At 43.5% G+C, this 22,681-nt stretch overlaps 1 protein-coding gene across 3 annotated transcripts in view; it reads left to right on the top strand.

Moving 5' to 3' along the window:
• prkg2l (protein kinase cGMP-dependent 2, like) overlaps window positions 1–19,600 on the top strand; it is a 48,048-nt gene extending 28,448 nt beyond the window's left edge. For 2 of the 3 annotated variants that reach the window (XM_043679218.2, XM_087982517.1), the window contains 6 exons: window positions 1,106–1,247; window positions 4,088–4,251; window positions 11,143–11,265; window positions 13,568–13,630; window positions 15,792–15,858; window positions 18,478–19,600. In XM_043679218.2, coding sequence (XP_043535153.2) covers window positions 1,106–1,247; window positions 4,088–4,251; window positions 11,143–11,265; window positions 13,568–13,630; window positions 15,792–15,858; window positions 18,478–18,573 — 655 coding nt within the window. In that variant the 3' untranslated portion in view covers window positions 18,574–19,600. Of the gene's footprint in view, window positions 1–1,105; window positions 1,248–4,087; window positions 4,252–11,142; window positions 11,266–13,567; window positions 13,631–15,791; window positions 15,859–17,255 lie in introns of all 3 variants that reach the window. The other variant, XM_043679219.2, reaches the window with a different exon arrangement.
• The last annotated feature ends 3,081 nt before the right edge of the window (window positions 19,601–22,681 follow it).

The raw sequence follows: 22,681 nt of genomic DNA, 5'->3' as shown, positions 1-22,681 counted from the left end.
GTGCAGGCCAGGTGAATTGTCCATACTAAATTGCCCCATAGTGTTAGGTGCATTAGTTAGAGGGAAATGGGTCTGGGTGGGTTACTCTTCGGAGGGTTGGTTTGGCTTGTAGGGAATCTAATCAGTCTGTAGTGGGAGTGGAGCAGTTGGGGCTATCCAATGGGCTGGTCACATGGATGGATTGTGAGGAGCTTATTTAAGACCGAACAATGCTGGATGGGTTTGGCTGGAGAATTACAAATTCCTGAGCAAAGGTGATCTGAGAGCTCAGGCCCAGAAAGACAGGTCAGTTGAGCTTCCATTTCTGTTGTAGCTTTCCCTCCGTGCAATATCTCAGACACTCATCACAGCCTAATTTACATGTTTTCAAAGTGCAATCACAGTTGTAATGTAGGAAACACAGCAGCTAATGTCTGCACAGCAAGATCCCACAAACTGCAAAGAGGCAGTGGCTGCGGCATTTGTTTTAAAGGATGTCCTGATTGAATTGCTTACATCACGAAGTTTGGGATCCAGTTGAATATTTTCTGTAAAGTAATTCTCGCCGGTCCTCCTGAAGAGCTACTGAGGCTGTTTAGGATTTTGGAATGCACATTTCTGAGGTGATAAACTGACTTCCCTGTAATCAAACTGTGAATAGGTAAATGGACATGTGAGTTCACCTTCCCACACCTTTGCATTTCAAACTGGGAACTCCTTGAGGCTAAAGTACCCTTGAAATCATCACGAGGGTTAAGTCCCCTTTACACTGTCAGACCAGTCCTGATTGATGGGCACTGCTGCTCCATATTTCCTTATGGAACAAATATAAACTCCTCAGGGGGAGCATTAATAAAATTACCACTGTCTCTGCACATGTTAAATGTGAACCCTTTTCCTTCACTGTTCAAGCTGACAAATCAGTCAGTGTTAATCAGCTGGATACTGTAGACAGTGACACACTCAATGGCAATGATAGATAGATGCAAAACAGCTACAACAAAGACTTGATTTTGTATAACACCTTTCACATAATAAGATGTCCCAAGATAACTCTCAGGAGAAATTGCTAAACCAAATAAAGTTTGATTTCCTGCCAAGACTGAATTTGTACATTCATTTTCAGGTGTTTCTTCGATGAGTCGACAGCTCGGTTTTGTGTGGGCTGTGTGGTCGAAGCCTTTGATTATTTGCACAATCGAGGAATTATTTACCGGGATCTCAAACCAGAGAACTTGTTGTTGGATAAAGATGGATATGTGAAAATGGTATGTCTGGTGGAGTCTGCCTCCCTGCCCCCCCATGAACACAATATTCACCCATTAGAGCCGAAGAAATAGGAGCATTCGGCCCTCAACTGTGCTGTGCCATTCAGTAAGGTCATGGCTGATCTTTTGCTCCATCTTCAGTTTCCCACCCAATCCCACGTTGCTTCATTCCCTAAGAGACCCAACATTTGTCTATCAAACAACATCAATGTCTTTCAATTACTAACGTCTGGAGGGATTTTTTCTTAGCACAAATTTGAGGAACGGGGTATTTTGAAGTTAGGATTATCAATGCTGATTGATTATATTTAAGGAGTTTTGACCACTTTACCTCAGCCTTGGCCAATCAGCAGCTTTTCCCACCTTTGATATATAAAGTGTCGATAGAGAATGAGCAATACCATTTCTTTCACTGTCCCTGTTACATTACTCCTGTTGGTTCACACCAGTACTGTGCGAGGCCTCTCTTCAACTATTTCCGAACATTCCTGTTGGTTTGTAACACCTCCATTTTCAGATGTGAGCAGACCTGACCAAGAGTGAGAGACAGTATTTACATTCCATTCACAGTGCAAGCACTTATTCCCCAGTGGATTGAAATCTATGTTGGAAATGTGTTTGAGAGTTTCCAGGTAACTTTTGGTCACCTGCTGTGCTGAGTCTGACTCTGTGTTGGGTTTTTAACCAGCCGCAGTGGGAATCCCAAATGAGGTGTTTGTGTTTTTGATTCATTCATGGGATGTGGGCATTGCTGGCTGGGCCACCATTGATTTCCTGTCCCTAGTCACCCTGGAGAAGGTGGTGGTGAGCTGCCTTCTTGCGCTGCTGCAATCTTTGACATGCAGTGCTGTTAATTCTGGGAGTTCCAGGATTTTGACCCAGTGATATTGAAGAAATGGCAATATATTTCCAGGTTAGGGCGGTGAATGGCTTGGAGGGGAACTTGCAGATGGTGTTCCCATGTATCTGCTGCCCTTGTCCATCTAAATGGAAATGCTTGTGGGTTTGAAAGGTGTTGTCCAGGGCGTCTTGGTGAATACCTTTGCTTGTCACTTTAAGGCGATTTGGTATTGCATTGCCCAGTGAAGTTGAAAAGTGTGGTGCTGAAAAAGCGCAGCAGGCCAGGCAGCATCCGAGGATCAGGAGAATCGACTATTCGGGCATAAACCCTCTCACTGCACTTGCCTAGTGAAGTGTCTGGATGCAGGGGCAGAATCACAGTGACATCCAGAAATACCGGAATATTTACAAAGGTCTCAATTTCTTTGTCATTTCACCTGATTGGATTAGATTAGATTACTTACAGTGTGGAAACAGGCCCTTTGGCCCAACAAGTCCACACCAACCCTTCATAGAGTAACGCACCCAGACCCATTCCCCTACATTTACTCCTGCACCTAACACTACAGGCAATTTAGCATGGCCAATTCACCTAATCTGCACATTTTTGGACTGTGGGAGGAAACCGGAGCACCCGGAGGAAACCCACGCAGACACGGGGAGAATGTGCAAACTCCACACAGTCAGTCGCCTGAGGCGGGAATTGAAGCCGGGTCTCTGGCGCTGTGAGGCAGCAGTGCTAATCACTGTGCCACCCTGCTGCCCAGAGAATTAGCTATGCCTACAAAGGCAACTCTCAGCTTCACATTAGCGAGTTCTGTGGGCAGTGAGTAGATTCTTTTTAAATAGAAGTCCTGAAATTCACATTATAAACAAGAACACAGAAGCTTTCATTACACAAACAATATAGCAAGTGAATATTAAAAGCGCACACACTGCAGAAATCCCATTGTAATCCTCAATCAGTCTTTGTTTCAGAATTATGAAGTGCTTTGAATGCAGATATAAAGAGGACCTGTTTCCAACAGCAGAAATGTGGAAAGCCAGCAAACAGGGATGTAGGTTCATTGGAATAGCAAGTGCGGGGGTCCTGAGGTCAGTGTTTCAGTAGCTCAGAGGGTCACACTGTGGTCTGAGAGGTGTATGGCTATGGATGTACTCCAGAAAATGCTGCTGGAAATTTTCAGCTACCTCCTGCACATGCTGCTAACCCAAGGCAAGAACAGAAATCGCTGGAAAAGCTCAGCAGGTCTGGCAGAATCTGTGGAGAGAAATCAGAGTTAACGTTTCGGGTCCAGTGACCCTTCCTCAGAACTGTCAAGCAGAGGCTCTGGCTGTAACCAATCCTACGCCATTATCTGGTAGAACGCTTCTCTCTCCTTCCCTCTCCTCCTCCCCACTCAGAAGGCTCTGAATTTGGAATTCCATCCCCACCAGCTTGGGAAGTCTCTATCATTGATTTTATTTTTAAGGCTGGCGAAGACAGAATTGTTGTTTTCTCAGAGAATACAAGGATATGAAGAGCAGATGGGAGAGTGTGGAGGCAAGTTGATCAGCCAAGACCATATTGGGTAATGGAGCAGGTTGGGTGGGCTAAAATGGCCTCATCCTGTTTGTATCTATCGAATTATAATTTTTCTCTCTCTCCTATCCCTCTCACTATCTATCCCTTTCCCTCTGCCTCACCAACCTCCCTCCTATTCTCTCCCTCTCTTACCATTTCCTGTCTCCTCCCTCTTTCATTCTCTCTTCTGCCCTTCCACCCTCTCCTTATTCCTTACTTTTCTCTCATTCCCAACTTTCTCTCTCACTCTCTCAACCCTATATCTCCAAATTTGTTCTTTTTTTCTCTCACTCTCCATCCCCTCCCTTTTCTAACTCTCTTTCCCTCTTTCTTTTTCTCCCTTCTCTTCCCCCCTTTCTGTCTTCTCTCCATTTCTCTCTCCCCCCTTCTTTTCCATCCTTTTTCTCTCCTCACCCTCTGTCTATCTTTCTCTTAGGCTGATTTTGGCTTCGCAAAGCGGATTGGTCTTGGCAAGAAGACGTGGACATTTTGTGGAACGCCCGAGTACGTAGCCCCTGAGATAATCATGAACAAAGGCCATGACTTTGGGGCAGATTATTGGTCTCTGGGGATCCTGGTCTTTGAGCTGCTGACTGGAAAGTGAGTACTGAAACCTAACCGGAACTTTCCGGGCCCTTCTAGAATGTTTTGAAGGGCGAGGCAATGTAGCTGTATTGGGCGGGACGTGAAAGTTCAGTTTTTCAGTAGCAGCTTCAGGTTTTGCTGTTAATTGCTCTGAACCTATTGATGAGTAACCTTTCCCACCTGACATGAACAGGAACCTCGTTAATATTCATTAGCGTGAACAATACTCATAAACATCCCAACCTGGTGAAACTCTCTGTTCAGGGGCACAATCCTTTCTCAGTCAAGTGTGAGAAACACATTTGTTCACAAACGTGACAGCATCCACGAGAGGTCTATGGGGTGCAGTGGATGTCTTCCTCTGATCTCCAGTGCGTACAAACCTCTTCAGCATCTGGACGATAGTAAACTATGGACCAAGTGCAGGTAAATGGGATTAGTGTAGTTTGGTGTTTGTTGGTCAGCACGAAGATGGTGGGCTGAAGGGCCTGTTTCTATGCTGTATGACCCTGACTCTTCCGTTCCTCAGCTTCTTCAGGACTGAGCTCTTACTCTGAAAAGTGTGAAGCCTCATAGGGTCAACCAGCCCATGGTGTGTGTGAACACTCAAGACCACGAAACTGAAACAGAAATCACTAGAGAAGCTCAGCAGGGTCTGGCAGCATCTGTGGAGAGAAAGCAAAGTTAACGTTTTGGGTCCAGTGATCCATCTCTAGTTCTGAAGAAAGGTCACTGGACCCAAAATGCTAACTGTGCTTTCTTCCCACAGATGCTGTCAGACCTGCTGAGTTTCTCCAGCAACTTCTATTCCTATTTCAGATTTTCAGCATCCACAGTTCTTTGTCAGGGCTATAGACTGATTATGAGCACAGGGGCATCTAGAATGTTTGGTTTATAACTTTAATCCATTCTGTTGTTTTGTTTGATATAAACTGTGTCTTTTTGTAGCAACTTCCTGTCTAGGTTCCCCTCAGCCTGAGCCGACCTTCCACAATCTCCTCTGTCCTGGTGCCTTTGTCAGTTGGGATGCCTCTCGTTGCCATCCATGGAGAAATGAACTTTCCTCCTTTCCTGGGCAGCCTTCCACGGAACCTCATGAGGTCTCTCTGAACTGTGCTTCCTGTCCATTCTTTGAGGTCTCCAGGATAGGCTGGGTGGGGTTAATAAGCAGAAGGTGAGGAATGTCCAGGGGGCTGCACAGGGTGACGTACTGTCCTGGTACCTATTACACATGGATGCTGCACTCTGCTGTGGGAGCAATGGGCTGGGAGCCTGGATGAGGGAGCAGCAGATGTTCCTGGCCACTTGCTCTCAACATTTGGCATTTTATCCACATGTGAATGTGTGATGAGCCAAACACAGAACAGTCATGTAAAATCTCAGATCCCTGAGCAGAATTTGCCTGTTCTTTGAAGCCTATCTGCACACCTAGTCTCAAAGAGTATCTCCCAGCGGCAGCACAGGGTTTAACACAGAGGGACATCCTATACTTTGTGTGATGGTAGAAAAGAGGGGAATTTTCATCCTGTTTACTTCATGCAAGAGAATGGTGGAATATCACAGCATAGAAGGAGACCATTCAGCCCACCCTATCCCTGCTGGCTCTCTCAGAAAGAGCTGCCCAACCTTTCTCCATCAGCCTGTGAACTTTGTCACCATCATGCTCACAAGCCACAGCTTTCACTTCCACTTGTTTACAAAAATAAACAGATCCGTTTTGATAATTTGTTCCAACAACATTGATGTCACTGAATCAGAGAGTGATTTGCCATAAACAATTATGTGAAGGGAAGAGTCCCATCACCAGGCTCCATCATCAACCTACTGGTAGATCAATAATGCCAAAGATTCCCTTTGGAAAGTGCCATTTATCTAGAAGCAGCTCTGCCTCACAATGGGATCCAGACCTGTCTTTTTTAAGTAAATTGATGTAACGCTTGAATCAGGCATTGGCATACTAGCTGCTGCTTTTCCGATGCTCCTTCAGCAAGCCCTCCATCTGATCATCGACTTGCTGTATTTTAATGAGGTGGGTGATTAATGAAAGCTGCATCCCTCAGATTCTAAATAATGAGCTGTGATATTAACAGGGTTTTGGGAGGGGGCTGGACACTGTGGTTACACTGGGATTTGATTCTGCAAGGACTGAGAATTATTCTGCTCCTAGCAGTTCATCGGTGAAGAGCCTTGTGAAGGGTTACATTGATGAGGATAAACATTGTGCTTCTCTTTAACAGACAGACAGTCATTAATCCCACAGCAAAACTCACAAAAAAGCACCTGACCAGATGGTCATTGTTCATGCGAACAGGCATGTCAACATGTGTTAAAACAGGCCATTCAGCCCATCTATTCTGTTCTAGATTGTCTGCTCCACATTAATCTCCTCCCGGCTCTTTCCATTTCACCTCTCACCTAACCATCATCTCCCTTGATTCCTTTCTTCCTCATGTGGATATCAAGTTTCCCCTTGAATGCATCAATCCAATTCACCTCAGCTGTTCTATGTTATAGCAGGTTCCACATTTTCACAATTCCCTGGGTGAAGACAATGCACCTTAACTGTCACTTGGATTTATTAGCGACGGTCCTCCAGCTAATACAGTCCTCCAGCAACCCTGAGGTTCAATCGGTTATCCTGGATGAGAGTGCAGGCTGCAGGGGAAATGAGCTGGCTGACTGTGGCATGATGGTACAGGAAGCCACTGGACATTGAAAAGGAATGTAGTGGTACTAGGCGACCATACAGTGAGAGGGATTGACACTCCGCAGTTAAGAGTGTGAGTCCAGACAGCTGCTTGGAATCAGGTTTGGGATATCCACTCAGGGCTGGAGAGGAAGTTGCAGTGGAATGAAAAAAGAACTAATCATGTGACTTTGTGAGGGGCAGGTCATGCCTCACAAACTTTATTGAATTCTTTGAGGATGTGACAAAATACATGAATGAAGGTAGGGCATGGTGGTGTACATGGATTTTAGCAAAGTGTTTGATAAGGTTCCCATGTTAGGCTCATTCAGAAAGTAAGAAGGCATGGGATACAGGGAAATTTGGCTGTCTGGATACAGAATTGGCTAGCCCATATAAGACAGAGGGTGGTAGATGTTGGAAAGTATTCAGCCTGGAGCTGGTAACCTGTGGTGTTCCACAGGGATCTGTTCTGGGACCTCTGCTCTTTGTGATTTTGATAAATGACTTGGATGAGGAAGTGGAAGTGTGGGTCAGTAAATTTGCCGATGACAGGAAGGTTGGTGGAGTTGTGGATAGTGTGGGGGCGCAGTTGTAGATTGCAACAGGACATTTGCAGGATGCAGAGCTGGACTGTGAAGTGGCAGATGGAGTTCAATCTGGAAAAATCTGAAGTGATTCAGTTTGGAAGGTCAAATTTGAATGCAGATTATAGGGTTAAAGGCAGGATTCTTGGCAGTGTAGATGAACAGAGGGTTCTTGGGGTCCATGTCCATAGATACCTCAAAGTTGTCACCCAAGTCGATAGGGTTGTTAAGAAGGTGTATGGTGTGTTGGCTTCCATTAGCGGGGGATTGAGTTTAAGAGCCACGAGGTTATGCTGCAGCTCTATAGAGCCCTGGCTAGACCACACTTGGAATATTGTGTTCAGTTCTGGTTGCCTCATTATAGGAAGGATGTGGTATCTCAAGAGAGGGTGCAGAGGAGATTCACCAGGATGCTGGTGGGCATGTCTTATGATGAAAGGTTGAGAGAACTAGGGCTTTTCTCATGAGAGAGAAGAAGGATGAGAGGTGACTTGAGACAAGATAATTAGAGGCATCGATAGCGAGGATAGCCAGAGATGTTTCCCAGGGCAGAAACTGCTGTTACGAGGTGGCATAATTTTAAGGTGATTGGAGGAAGGTTTGGGGCAATGTCAGAGATAGGTTCTTTACACAGACAGTGGTGAGTGTGTGCAATGTACTGCCAGTGGTGGTAGTGGAGCCAGATACATTTAAGCAACACTTGGATGATAGTAAAATTTAGGGTATGTAGGTTAGTTTGATCTTAGAGGTCAGCACAACATCGAGGGCTGAAGGGACTGTACTCTGCTGTACTTTCCTATATTCTATTGTGGTCCATGTAGGAACCAGTAGGGTAGGTCAAAGAAGGATGTTCTCCATAGTCTGTATGAGGAGCTAGACACCAAATGAAGCAGAACCTCACCAGTCAGAATCTCTGCATTATTACCTAAACCATAGAATCTCTACAGTGTGGAAGCAGGCCATTTAGCCCATCAAGTCCACACCAATCCTCTGATGACCATCCCACCCAGGCACACCCTCTACCCTATCTCTGTAACTCTGCATTTCCCATGGTGAACTGTGGGCAATTTCCCATGGCCAATCCACCTAATCTGCACATCTTTGGACCGGAGGAGGAAGCCCATACAGACATGGCGAGGATGTGCATACTCCATATCCTGGAATTGAACCCAGGTCCCTGGCGCTATGAGGCAGCAGTGCTAACCACTGAGCCACTCTGAGGCATTATTATCAGAGGCACATGCAAATTGATATCAGGCAAATCAGGTTAGAGAGATGAATGTGTGATTCATAGTCCGGTGTGGGAGAAGTGGGTTCTGATTCATGGAGCACTGGCATCATTTCAGGGGTAAGGGGAATCTGTACTGATGGGACGGTCTCCGTGTAAACGGGCCATTGGTCTTAATGACCAGATAACCGAGGAATTAGAGAAGGTTTTAAATTAAATAATGGAGACAAAAGATCAAATTTGAGAAGGCGAACTATGGTCAAGGCCAAAGAGAAAAGTATGAACATGGGAAATAATAAACAGGAAGGGATAGAAAGTACAAATCTGAGATTCAACCAACAGATTAGACTAAAATTTACAAAGAGAGTAAAAAGATAAAATGAAAGGCTTTGCATCTGAATGCATCAAAACAAAACAGATGAACTCAAAGATCAAACAGAAATGAATAAATACGATCTGGTAGCCATTACAGAGACATGGCTGCAGGGTGACATGGATCGGGATCTGAATTTTGAATGGAACAGGACATTTAGGAATGACAGGAAACTAGACAAATGTGGAGGGCGACTCTGTTAGTTAGTAATCTTTTCACAATACAAAGGGATGACCGAAGTTCAGGAAATAATGATATGGAAATTGTTTGTGTAGAAATGAGAAATGCTAAAATCCAGAAGCAGAAATGGTGTAAGGCCCCCGAAAAATAACCACACCGTTGGGTTGGGCAGGAGAAGAAATAACGAGAGATTATCAGAAAAGCATAGTCATAATCACGGGATAGTTTAATCTGGAAAAGTTAGTCTGGATGAAAGGTTCATGGAATGTTTTCAGGATAGTTTCTCAGAACAGTAATTACAGGAGGTGACTAGGTCTGACATTGTGCAATGAGATAGAACTAATAATGAAGATGCATCTAGTTGGCAGTGACCATGATATAACTGAATTCTATTTTCGATGTGGGGAGGGGAGGAGTTGGTCTCAAACCTTTTCTTTAACTATAAGTAAAGACAAATATAAGGTCAGTAAAGAAGAGTTGGCTGAAGTGAATTGGCAAATTAGCTGAAAGGATATGTCACGAGAGATGCAGTGGCAGGTATTTCAGAATATACAGAATGAATATATTCTAAGAAGAATTCCAAGGTCGGACCCACCATCCTTAGATAATGTCATAGAGTAAGAGACTAACGATATTATAAAATCATAGAATTCCTACAGTGCAGAAGGAGAAAGCATATCATTGTACAAAGACAGGTGACAAGTCAGAAGATTGGGCAGAATATAAAAACAGCAAAGAATGACCAAACAATTAATCAAACGTAGAGAATTAGAGGACAAGAGAGAGATAGACAGAAATATAAAAACAAATAGCAAGAGTTTCTGTAATTATTCAAAGAGTAGAAGAGTTAACAAAGTGAGCATTGGTCCTGTTGAAAGTCAGACTGGAGAATTATTAATCGAGAATAAGGAAATGGCAGATGAACTGAACAGGTAATTTGCATCAGTCTTCACTGTAGAGGATACCAATAACATCCCAGGGGCAGTGATGAACCAGGAAATGGAAGGCAGATCAGAGAAGGTTTTCTCAGCCAAGACCTGGAATGAGCAGGTTATCCTGGGTAGTGGTATGATCGCTGAGCATAATGTTTGAATTGGATGAGGCCACATGGCCATCAATTAGTGTATCCCCTGCTCAACATATGAATAGAAATGAGAACACACATGGTGTTTGCTCCAAAGAGCTGCTCATTTGTGGAGGTCTGCCTATTGACTGTCAAACAGAACCAGCAGGAAATGTCACTGAAGATCTTTCCACTTGCTCTGTACAGTGAAGATTAGGACAATGGTTTTCCAACTGAGATTCATCATCCCCCCCAACCACATTCTCTAATACTCCGGGTTATATGCCCATGGTGGCCAGAGAGGACCTGATCTTGGTAAGTGGCCTTACCTTCTTTCGAAGAATGAAGAGCAAATGCCAGCTATTCTGATAAAGAAGATCACACCTGAAACTCTCAGCTGTATCCTCTCCTGTAGATACTGATACATTTTCCAGGTTTTTCCCAATAGATCCAGTACTTTCTTTCTTAATTACATTGGTGTGGCCTATTGGTCTATATTCATCCTGAATTTTATTGACATTTCCTGTGTTTCTGAGTTTCGATGATTTTACCACTTCTGCCTCAGTAAATATTGCACTCAGTGACACACTGTGACACACACAGACCTGAGTTGCCGGTGTTGGACTGGAGCGGACAAAGTCAGAAGTCATATGACACCAGGATATAGTCCAACAGGTTTTCGGAGCAAATAAACCTGTTGGACTATAACCTGGAGTCATGTGACTTCTGACCTGGACCCAGGTTGATTAATGATCCAGCCTCTCTCTTTCTCTCTCACGTTCTCTCTAGCCCTCCCTTTACAGGATCCGATCCTATTCAAATTTACAACATGATTTTGCGAGGAATGGAGAAAGTGGACTTTCCAAAGCGAATTTCCAAGCGACCTGAGGATCTGATCAGGAGACTCTGCAAGTGAGTAAACATGATCCTTTATTCTGAAATGATGGTCAGAAACATCAGCCTGTTTTTCCTAAAGAGATCCAATGCATGCACAAACCTTTTAATCCTTCATATTTTTTCTTCCTTGACATTGGAGTCACTGACGAGGCCAGTATTTATTGCCCTTAAACTGAGTGTCTTGCTAGGTAATCTCAGAGGGTAGTTAAGAGTCAAGTACATTGCTGTGCACCTGGGATCACATGTAGGCTATGTTATGTCTCACAGTCAGTACCTGAGTATGGGAGTTGGGTAGCACAGTTAACTGAATGGCTGGTTTGTGTTGGAGAGTGATACCAACAGCATGGGTTCAAACCTTGCAATGACTGAAGCTACCATAAAGTCTCACCTTCTCAATCTCTCCCCTTGCCTGAGATGTGGTGACCCTCAGGTTAAGCCACCACCAGTTGCCTCTCTCTAATGAAAGAGCAGCTCTCTGGGACCACGGTATCTCAATTATACTTTTAAGAGACATTCCCATGATACCATCACTGCATCATAACATGTGCCTTGAGGGAGTAAAGGTCTCAGACTTCATCTTAAACTTAGAGCACTTGAAGCATGACACACTGATGAGCCCAGGAATGTAATATCTGTGCCTATTTGTGAGCTGTATTAAACGTCTGTTGGTTCTTTCAATACCCTGTTACTCACATCTTGGTTTCTTATGTTACAAAGAATCACATAAGCATTGCCACATTGAGCAAAAGATACCCCACTAGAGGCAAACTCACATCAGCCCTGAATGCCTTCCCTAAAGAGCAGTAGTGAATCAGATGGGTTTTTACAACAATAAAGAGAACAAATAAAGAAAATTTACAGCCCAGGAACAGGCCCTTCAGCCCTCCAAGCCTGAGCTGATCCAAATCCACTGTCTAAACCTATCGCCCAATTCCTAAGCATCTATATCCCTCTGCTCCCCACCTACTCATGCATCTGTCCAGACGCACCTTAAATGAATCTACTGTGCCTGCCTCTACCACCTCTGCTGGCAATGTGTTCCAGGCACCCACCACCCTCTGTGTAAAGTACTTGTCGCATGTATCCCCCTTAAACTTTTCACCTCTCACCTTGAAAGCATGACCTCTTGTTATTGAATCCCTCACCCTGGAAGAAAGCTTATCTCTATCTACCCTGTCTCTACCCTTCATGATTTTGTAGACCTCAAATCAGGTACCCTTCAATCTCCTTTGTTCTAATGAAAACAATCCTAACCTACCCAACCTCTCTTCATGGTAGTTTTGTGGCATTATTACTGGGAATAGCTTTCAGCTATATGAATTGGAAAGCCACCAGCTATCCCTGGCAGGGTTTGAATCTGTGACCCCACAGCATTAGCCTGGTCACTGAGATTACCAGACTGCCAGCATTGCCACTACACCAGCAGATCATTCTTCTAGAGTCCACATTCTCTCCTTTGTGAAAACTAATATGAAGAAGCCATTTAATCTCTGCTGTGTCTTGAGATATTTTCCTAATTGACCTATTCAGAGGTATTATTAGATACTTCTGGAGCAGGTGGGATTTGAACCTATGCTTACCTGGTTCAGAGGGAGGTACACTATCACTGCACCCCAAGAGCCTTCCTCTGCTGTGCTTTGATTATTGATGATGCATTCATTGAATTTATCACTAATGAACTACCTATTATCTTTCCACTGTGTCCTTATTCCCTCCCACTGCTATCTTTAATTAACCACTAAATTATGGCCTTTCTTCTGTCATCCTCAGATGCTGCATTGATTTCAATCCTTGTGATTCTGAAAGTATTTCTCTTTCTTTTGTTAAGTTTCATCAAGTCTCACAACCTACAGTTATGAGTTTTCGAATTATTTCTAAAGCTAGCCTGAAACATCATTTCACCTTTTCTTTTGCTATGACTTCCCAGCGGATTTATCCTGAGGAATTTCATGCGATTCCAAGATTTTCTTACGTGGGATAGATCCCCAATTTCACCCCAAATTCTTGACACGTGCATCAGTCCCAGGTAACCAGCTGCCAGGAATTAAGAGTCAGTTTCAGTGAAAGTGTCAATCTTCACCAGAATGAGTCACTTCAGTTTTGATGAAGAATCTTTTTCACTTTGCAGAGTTTATGCAAAACCTGCTGCTTCTTTCCAATATTTTAATTATTGAGTGGAATTTTTTGTTTCGCTCTGTGTTTCAAACAGAAATCAATCTTTTTAATTATCGTCAGATTTTAATGTTTGCTGAACACATTGCAATTTTGAAACTGAGAGGCGTTCATATTTTAACCTGTCTGTTTGGTAACTGTGCAGAATTAATCCGACAGAGAGATTAGGAAACAAGAAAAATGGGATAAACGATATTCGGAAACACAAGTAAGTGATTGAATAATGAAATGGAAATTTGATGAACAGACCTTTGATCTTTGCATAGCAATGGGGATTTTGGTGGGAGCAAGAGGAGGCAAGGAGGAACAAGCTGTAACAATGTGATGCAAAGAAGCAGATTTACATTGACAGGGCAAGTGGAAGTCTAACACAACCAGTAAAAGGCTGGGGGGGGGTCCATTGAAAATTTCAGATTGGCGCATGATCCATTCTTATCGGAGGGATGGGTAGGCCGGCTTTTAGTTGCATAGCGAGTGACTGGAGTTAAGACACAGATCAGGCTTCATTACATTGGGACTAGGCTGGTGGGGCTGATTGGCCTCCTCCTGTTCCTGCAAACAAAGTTGAGAGCATATAGCACTCCCCTGCACCGGGCTGCACTGACAAACCCGTGTGATAATGTTCACCACGGTCTCAGTCAGAGTCACCATTGTGCTGAATGATAGGCAGCCACTCCTGACCTTGCAGTATCCGAGACCCACATGACTGCCAACATCAGCAAACCTCCAGCCACAGCGTGGTCAAGTTTGTGAACTGAACAGCTGTGGGCAATGTTTGCTCCAGCAGTACAGAGCCTCCTTTGCCAGCCTCACTGGGTCAGCACTGGGAAAGAATGGAAGCAACGTCCTTAACTCCAGAGGAATGATGATCTTCACCTCGAACAACACAAAATTCACTGTAAAAAAGACTCAAATGTAAAATTCAGCAGCTATAACAGGGCCATCCCAGGTGGGATAGTCTCATATAGATAAATCCTATTGGGAATCCAAGAGAAATCCTTCACCCACAGAGCAGAGAGAATGTGGAACTTGCTCCCACTGGGAATGATTGAGTATTGGTTGTATCGATGCAAATATATAAACCAGGAGCAGGAGTAGGCCATTTGGCCCATCGAGCCTGCTCCACCATTCAGTGAGACCATGACTGATCTTTTTGTGGACTCAGCTCCACTTACCCATTCACTCACCATAACCCTTAATTCTTTTACTGTTCAAAAATCTATCTATCTTTGCCTTAAGACATTCAATAAGGTAGCCTCAACTGCTTCACTGGGCAGAGAATTCCACAGATTCTCAACCTTTTGGGTGAAGAAATTCTTCCTCATATCCATCCTAAATCTATTCCCCCCTTATTTTGAGGCTATGCCCCATTCCCACCTACCGATGGTAACGTTTCAACTCCTTACTTACATTTTAAGGGGAAGCTGGACAAATCCTGAGGGAGAAAGGAGTATTATTGTCTACAAAGGAACAGAGAATGGTCCGGTTGGGCTGAATGTGGTCCTGTGCTGTACAAACTGTACAAGAATAGGACCAATACGGAGAGTGCTATTAGAAACTTTGAGGAATTGATAGTGAAAAAATTCAACCAAAATGCGGCCACTACTATATCATAAGCAGAGTCCAATTAATAAATTCTAATGAGTAATTGATGAGTTCTGACAAAGGGTTACTGGACTTGAAATATTAACTTCTTTCTTTCTTCTCCAGATGCTGCCAAACTCACTGAGTTTCGCCAGCACTTTCTGCTTTTGTTTCCAATTCATAAATCTTCCAGTAACATCATACCACACAGTGTCCATTAGAAAAGGAGAGAGAGAGAGAGAGAGAGAGAGAAGAAAGGATGTGAGAATAAGGAATGTTATTGAGAGGAACATGTTGATGCTGGAGGATTGGCCAGATGATGGGAAACAAGCCATTGGTTTGCAGGCAGTTAGTGAGACGGAGACTTTGAAAGATTAAAGGTGACTTTTACTCATGTTTTTATTTGGATTTGGCACCTTTCCCAAGTGTTTACAATTCTGATCACTGAGCTCAGCTCACCACAGAAAACCATTGTCAAAAATAATTACAGCTGTGAGCCATTTGGACATAGTTAGGTGGCTGAGGTGCTTTATAAATGCAAAGCATGCGAGAAGGATCAAGGTAAAATCCAAGCACTTTCCACTATTCAGTTATTGGGCAACAAAAGCTTTGATCTTCGGTGGAAGGCAGTTATTGTCCTACTTTCTGAATCGGCATATTGTTCTCAGGGTAGGCACAAGCTGTATCTTTCTCATTGGCAGTTGCTACTTCATATGAATGATCTGAACAGAATTAATTACTTTTGAGTCTGATCATGACTGTGGGCGTCATTCACTTTGTTCTAGATGGTTTCAAGGCTTTGACTGGGAAGGGCTTAGGAGTCGGAAGATGAAGTCTGCTCTTCAAAGAGAGGTAAATGTTGTCTTCACACTGGCTCTAAGTTCGATGTACCCTTTATGTTGCTTTTCACATTTATGAAATAAGAAAAATATTTCTGAAACTTTAGTGAAATGCAAGAAAATAGGAACGAGAGTGTAGGCCATTCAGTCTGTCGAACCCACTCTGCCATTTACTACAATCACACTGATCAAACACTGTCCCACACTGTTTACCTGCACTAACCCCAGAATCAGAAATTTATCATCTTCTTCTTTAAATATCCTGAGCTACCACACTTCTCTGGGGTGGAGAATTCTAAAGATCCACCACTCTCTGAGTAAAATATATCCTCCTCTAAAGAATCCATTAAAGACATCCAGCTAAACTAATGTCATTTACAAAATACCAAGAAATGTAAAAAATACTACATCAGACAAACAAGCAAGAAACTTTACACCAGGATACATGAACACCAACTAGCCACTAAAAGACATGATCCACTAGCACTAGTTTCCATACATACAGACAAAAAAGGACACCACTTTGACTGGGACAACTCTCACATCCTAGGACATGCGAAACAAAGACATGCATGAGAAGTTTTAGAGGCACAGCATTCTAACTAGAACTCCATCAATAAACACATCAACTTCGATCCTATCTACCTTCCCTTGAAAAAAAAACTGGAAATGACATCACCCACCTTAAAAAAACCAAGATTATAAATAGAGAGGTGGGACATACCACCAGTGCTTCAACAGAGACTCTCTCTGATCATGTTACCTAGTCATGGTGTTGAAACGTCTGAAAACAAACCTTCCAGCTCAGTTAACTTAGATACTTATATTCTCCTCTTCTCATCTGTCATGGCTTCCTCCTTATTTTTAAATTGCACCCGGTTCTCAATTCCTCATACATCTTACCTGTCTATCTTTTAATGTTTTTTACATGAACTATAACAAAGATTGTCAGTGTCAAAATGTTCAATTTCTTCACTTCTTCCTTCAAATTCCAAAACAATTTCAAGGAGGAAGAGACTGAAACCAAAGAGTGAGCAGAATGAATATTGGCTTCACATTCCAATGTTGTCCTCCTTGATGGCATCTACTTTGTTTTCCTTGAACAGATTTGAACAGTCAGCGCCTCCTCCTGGATTCTCAGCTAATCTCTCCCAGCAGTAGTTCTCCATCTTTCCGTTCAGTCTGTTTCTCTCACCATCCTTTCTTCCCCTTACCTGCCTGTTCCCTGCGTGAAAAATCCCCAAACTTTGCCACAGCCTCATTTTACAGTCTGTTCCAGTCGGGGCCTTCAGTCACAGTGCTCTGTACCAATACGCGATAATCCCACAGTTTTTCTTACATTTCCTTTCCCATTCTACGTGCTCACATGGCCTGTAACTTTCCAGTGATCTTCCCTTTCCTTTATCTCAGATTCCAACAAAGCTTCAGCAACAAGAACAGGGGAGACTGCTGGTCAGCCAAGTTCTGTCAATGTCCTGGGGGTTACCACTGACCCAAACCTGAGCTGGACCAGCCATATAAATATTGTGGCTATGAGAACAGGACAGATACTGGGAATTCTGGATCGAGTAACTCCCCTCCTGACTCCCCAAAGCCTGTCCATCACCTACAAGGCACAAGTCAGGAGTGTACTGGAATACTCCCCACTTGCCCGGATGGGGGCAGCTCCAACAACACTCAAGAAGCTGGACACCATCCAGGACAAAGCAGCTCATCTGATTGGCCCTCCATCCATAAACATCCACTCCCTCCATCACCGATGCTCAGTAGCAGCAGTGCATATTATCTACAAGATGCACTGCAGAAATTCACCAAGGCTTCTTTACAACATATTCCAAACCCACAGCCATCAAAATGGTAAAAGTTACCATAGTCCCATACCATACCATTACAGAGAGAGGACTGGTGGTGAGTTTAACCTGAGGGTCACCCTGCCTCAGGTGTGGGATGAGGTGGAGAAGGTAAGATTATGGTGGTAACCTCAGCAAGTTCAGGAACTGAACCTGCACTGATGGCCCCACTCTGTATTACAAACCCCAGCTATTCAACCAAGTGACCAAACCAACCCCCACAAGGAGCTGTCTGAAGGACAAGGGCAGCAGATACATGGGAACACTCCGTCCCCAGCAAGTTCCCCTCCAAGCCACTCACCATCCTGACTTGGAAATATATCGCTGTTCCTTCAATGTCACTGGGCGAAAAGCCTGGAATTCCCTCCTTAATGCCATTGCAGGGTTACCCACAACAGGTGGGCTGTAGCAGTTCCAAACGGCAGCTCACCACCACCTTCTCTAGGGCAGGTAGGGATGGGCAATAAATGCTGGCCCACCCACAGACACCCATACCCATTGAATGAATACATTGGAGCCTCTTTCGTTATGAAGAGCTCCAGGTTGCAACATTCAGATCAAAGAGTATGTTGCCACAGGTACAAACTATCCCTGATGACTCTGAGTGAATTGTAACAATCTATTAATCCTTCCATTATCTTCAAAAGCTCAATTAGGGTCTCTTAAATGTTTAATACTCAGAGGGATGCAAGCTTAGTCTATGCAGTCTGTACCCTTGCTCCAACCCCTTTTAGACCCAGTATCATTTACTTGTAATTTTTTTCCTGATCCTTTTCCTGAAGTTGAAAGGACCAGCAGATCACAGCAACTTTGACAGCTTCACCCCAGAGATGGATGAGCCCGTGGATGAGCTCTCAGGTTGGGATGAAGACTTTTGAAGAGAGATCCCTGCGCCCTGGGATGCTTGAGCTGAAGAAGGAAAACTTCAGGAACCAGTGACAGAATCAGGAAATGTTTGCTGATAAGCTGTTCCTACTTTGCAGTCTGGTCGTTGCATTGAGATCGGGTGTGACAGTAGTTTGGAAGTGTCTCTATCTCCACAGCTCTGGTGAGTCAGTGTAAATGAAGGCAGTAGGTTTAATCTACAAGGGGAGCTGCTGACTGGCTGCGGTTCCACATTACAGTTGCAGCCCCTTCACGTGGTTTTGTGAGTTGTCTTCGCCAACGGGACAAGGCTGCACTTGTCATTAGTATCCTCTCTGAGAGAGAATGAGCAGGAAAACAACAGGACGCATGGACTATGAGCATGTGACAGGTACGGGTGAGCATTACTGCCATTGTGTAATGATCCTTGGGCAGGAACTGACTGAAACCCCATCAAAAATACCAATCACTCATCACTCTGGGTAAGGACCTTTCTCACATGTAGACAGATAACACAGAAGAAAGATTATTTGTGTAGTTATTGCTAGCTTCAAAGATAAAGTTACAATATAATACTTTTCAGTAAGAAAGAGAAATCATTGAGGCACATTTGAACAATAATAGAACAGGAGGAGATCATTCAACCTGATTATAGCTGACCTCTTTCTTAACTCAATCAAGCAATCTTGGTTCTGCAAACCATAATATTTTTACCCGAAAAAAATACAAACAAACTCATTTCTGACATTTTCAGTTGACTCAATAGCTTTAGAATTTATTTTGACTAATAAATTTACTTCTTCAAAGTTGGTTCTATCTTGTCCATTGTGTGTATTTCTCATAGATTTTGTTAAAGGTGCAAATTATTAGACACATTGCAATGTGTATAAGATCAAATACCATATTGTGCATAACCAGGGAGAAACCCTGGGATCAACTCGAGGCTTCTGTGTTGTTTTATTTATTCAACCATTGAATGGCTGTGTGATATAAATTATTAAAATATTTAACATGTTGTTAGAAACAAATAAAGATTAAACTAATGAAGATTTCTCATATTCTTTTCTGATTACAGAATGTGTAGAGCTATTCTGTCGGGTAGAAAAAAATTTACAAAGATTTGGCAGTGTTGGAGGGGTTGAGTGATAGGGAGAGGCTGAATAGGCTGGGGCTATTTTTCCTGGCATAATTACAACATTTAAAAGGTATCTGGTTGGGAAAATGAGTAGGAAGAGTTTGGAGGGATATGGTTCAAATGCTGGCAAATGGGACTAGATTAGTTTGGGATGTTTGGTCAGGCTGCACGAGTTGGACCAAAGAGTCTGTTTCCGTGCTGTACATCTCTATGACTGTTGAGAAGGAGTGTTCATCTACTTGAGCATTGAACATAGTTTCAGCATAGCCTACGCCTGCACATTGTCCAAGAGTCTGTATCGAGAATCTGCAGAAAACAATGGTACTTTCTCAAACACACAGTGGGATAAATGTAGGTGCTGCCTACTGAAATAAGCAGACACAAATGACCCAGATTGTCGCCAGAACCAAGGGCCTCTCTGTCCTGGCGAATATGCTAACAATCCTGAAGAGCTGAAATTCCTACGTTTTGGGGTTGACGGGTTTCTGACAGTTTGGGATTCAGGTATCTTCGATCCCTGGCCATTTAAATGACCAGCTGTCCCTCTATTTAAATTCATTTTGTTGATTCCACTGCCTGAATAGACCAAATCAACACAGGTCAGTTTCAGGTCAATTCTTACAGAGAGCCAGGGTTTCTCTTTGGATAGTTGCTGGTAAAACAGTGGATAAGGCCCCAGGTCACCTTTGTTGGTAGGGTGGGAGTGGGGGTGGTGGGGTCACTTACTTTTTGGGATTGTCAATAGTTGAGAAGATTATTCCTAAAATGGTGCGTAAACCACTTGGAACTGTCAAACTTGCCAAGAAGCAGCATGAAGCATTTGGATGGGTATATGAATAGGGAGGGTTTGGAGGGATATGGGCCAGGTGTGGCAGGTGGGACGAGATTGGGTTGGGATATCAGGTCGGCATGGACGGGTTGGACCGAAGGGTCTGTTTCCGTATTGTACATCTCTATGACTCTATCTATGACTCTATGTTGTGGGAAGTAAAGGAGGAAATTGCGAGACCCCTTGAAGATATATTTGCATCATCTATAACTCCAGAGGAGGTGCCTGACAACTGGAAGGTGGCTAATGTTGTTACTTTTTTTTATGGAAGGATGTAAGGAGAAACTGGGGAATTATAGACCTGTGAGTCTGACTTCGTGGGCAAATTGTTGGAGGTGTTTATGAAAGATAGGACGTTTAGAGACGCAAAAAAATGATTAGGGATAGTCAGCATGGTTTTGTATGAGGAAAATCGAGTCTCATAAACTTAATTGAGTTTTTTGAGGAATTTACCAAAAAGGTTGATGATGGCAGAGCAGTGATGGCGTTTATTTGGATTTTAGTAAGGCCTTTGACAAGGTTCCACATGGTAGATTAATTAGTAAAGTTGGGTCACATGGGATTCAGAGTGGATCCGAAACTGGATATAAAACTGGTCTAACAGCCCGAGACAGATTGGCGGTGGAGGGTTGCTTTTCAGACTGGAGGCCTGTGACCAGTGGTGTTCCAACAGCGGTTAGCTCCAGATCCTCTTTTGTTTGTCATTTATATAAATGATTTGACTGAGAATATAGAAGGCTGGCAGACAATACCAAAACTGGTGGTCTGGTAGATAGTGAAGAGGATTTTCTAAGATTACAAAGTGATCTTGACTGAATGGATCAATGGGCTGGAAAATGGCAGATGGAGTTCAATCTGGTTAAATGTGAGGTATTGCATTTTGGGACAACAAACAAGGGTAGGGATTATACAATTAATGGTAGGGCCTTGGGTAATGTTGTCAAAGAGAGACCTAGGGGTGCAGGTCTATAATTTTTTGACATTCGTCACATATGGACAGGTTGGTTAAAAAGGCATTTGGCACGCTTGCCATCATTGCTCAGTCCTTTAAATTCAGGAGTTGGAAGTCACGTTGAGGTTGTACAGGACATTGGTGAGGCCTCTTCTGGAATACTGTGCCAATCCGAGTCGCCCACTTATAGGGAGCATATTATTAAGCTGGAGAGGGTTCAGAAGAGATTTACCAGGATGTTTCAGAGCCTGGAAGGTTTGAGTTACAAAGAAAGGCTGGATAGGCTGGGAGATTTTTCACACTGTCTTCGACCATCAGGTCCTTGAGCTGGGACTAGAACTTGGAATCTAGAGCTCAAAGGTAGGAACACCACACACTCTTCCCTGATATCTCAGATTGCTTATCAAACCAATGGGAAAATAGAAATACAGTGTGAGGGACAGAGGTGGGGGAAGAAGGGAAGAGAGCATGAGAAGAGAACAGGAGAAATAGAGAGAGAGCACAATGAGACTGAAAATATAAACATCACAACTCAATGATCATTTATTTTGTTACAGCATTGAAACAAATTGATTGAGCTGATTGTGTCATTTGAAATGTATTTAGAATATAAAGGTTGGATTATTCCATATTCTGGAGTATGATAGGTCCACTTAGCCAGTAATGACTGTTTCTATAGCAATATGTTACCGACAGAGAAAATAACAAGAGGTTGGTACCATGGCAACAGCATCAAAACCCAACATTTTCAATCAAGCTCTGAACATGGTGACAGCTCAGTTACAGAATTCAAAATTAATCAGAATTTTCAGGAAGTGCATCAGCCCAACATTTAGGAAATGAGCAAGAGGAGGCCATTCACCCCTCAAACCTGCTGCCACATTCAACTAGATCATGGTTGATCTTCTCCAGCAACACAATGTTTCCACTCCATCCCCACCTCCCATGGTGTCTTTTCATCTTAAACACACTCGATGACTGAGTGGCCACATCCCCCGGGCGTAGAGATTTCCAAACTTTCACCACCCCCTGAGTGAAGAAATCCCTCAATATCTCAGTCCTAACTGGTTGACCCTTATCCTGAGAGTGACCCCAGTTTCTAAGTCCCCACCCCCATCCCCCCGACCTTCCCAAATTAGAGGAACCATCCTTCCTGCTCCCACCTTGAGTGTGTGGACTAGTGTTGGTAATCCATGTCTGCCCCTC

Source organism: Chiloscyllium plagiosum, unplaced genomic scaffold, assembly GCF_037043375.1.
Source record: "Chiloscyllium plagiosum isolate Xiang-an unplaced genomic scaffold, Cpla_swu_hap1 HiC_scaffold_43, whole genome shotgun sequence".
Lineage (NCBI taxonomy): Eukaryota > Metazoa > Chordata > Chondrichthyes > Orectolobiformes > Hemiscylliidae > Chiloscyllium > Chiloscyllium plagiosum.
This window is presented reverse-complemented; position numbering and strand designations above follow the sequence as displayed.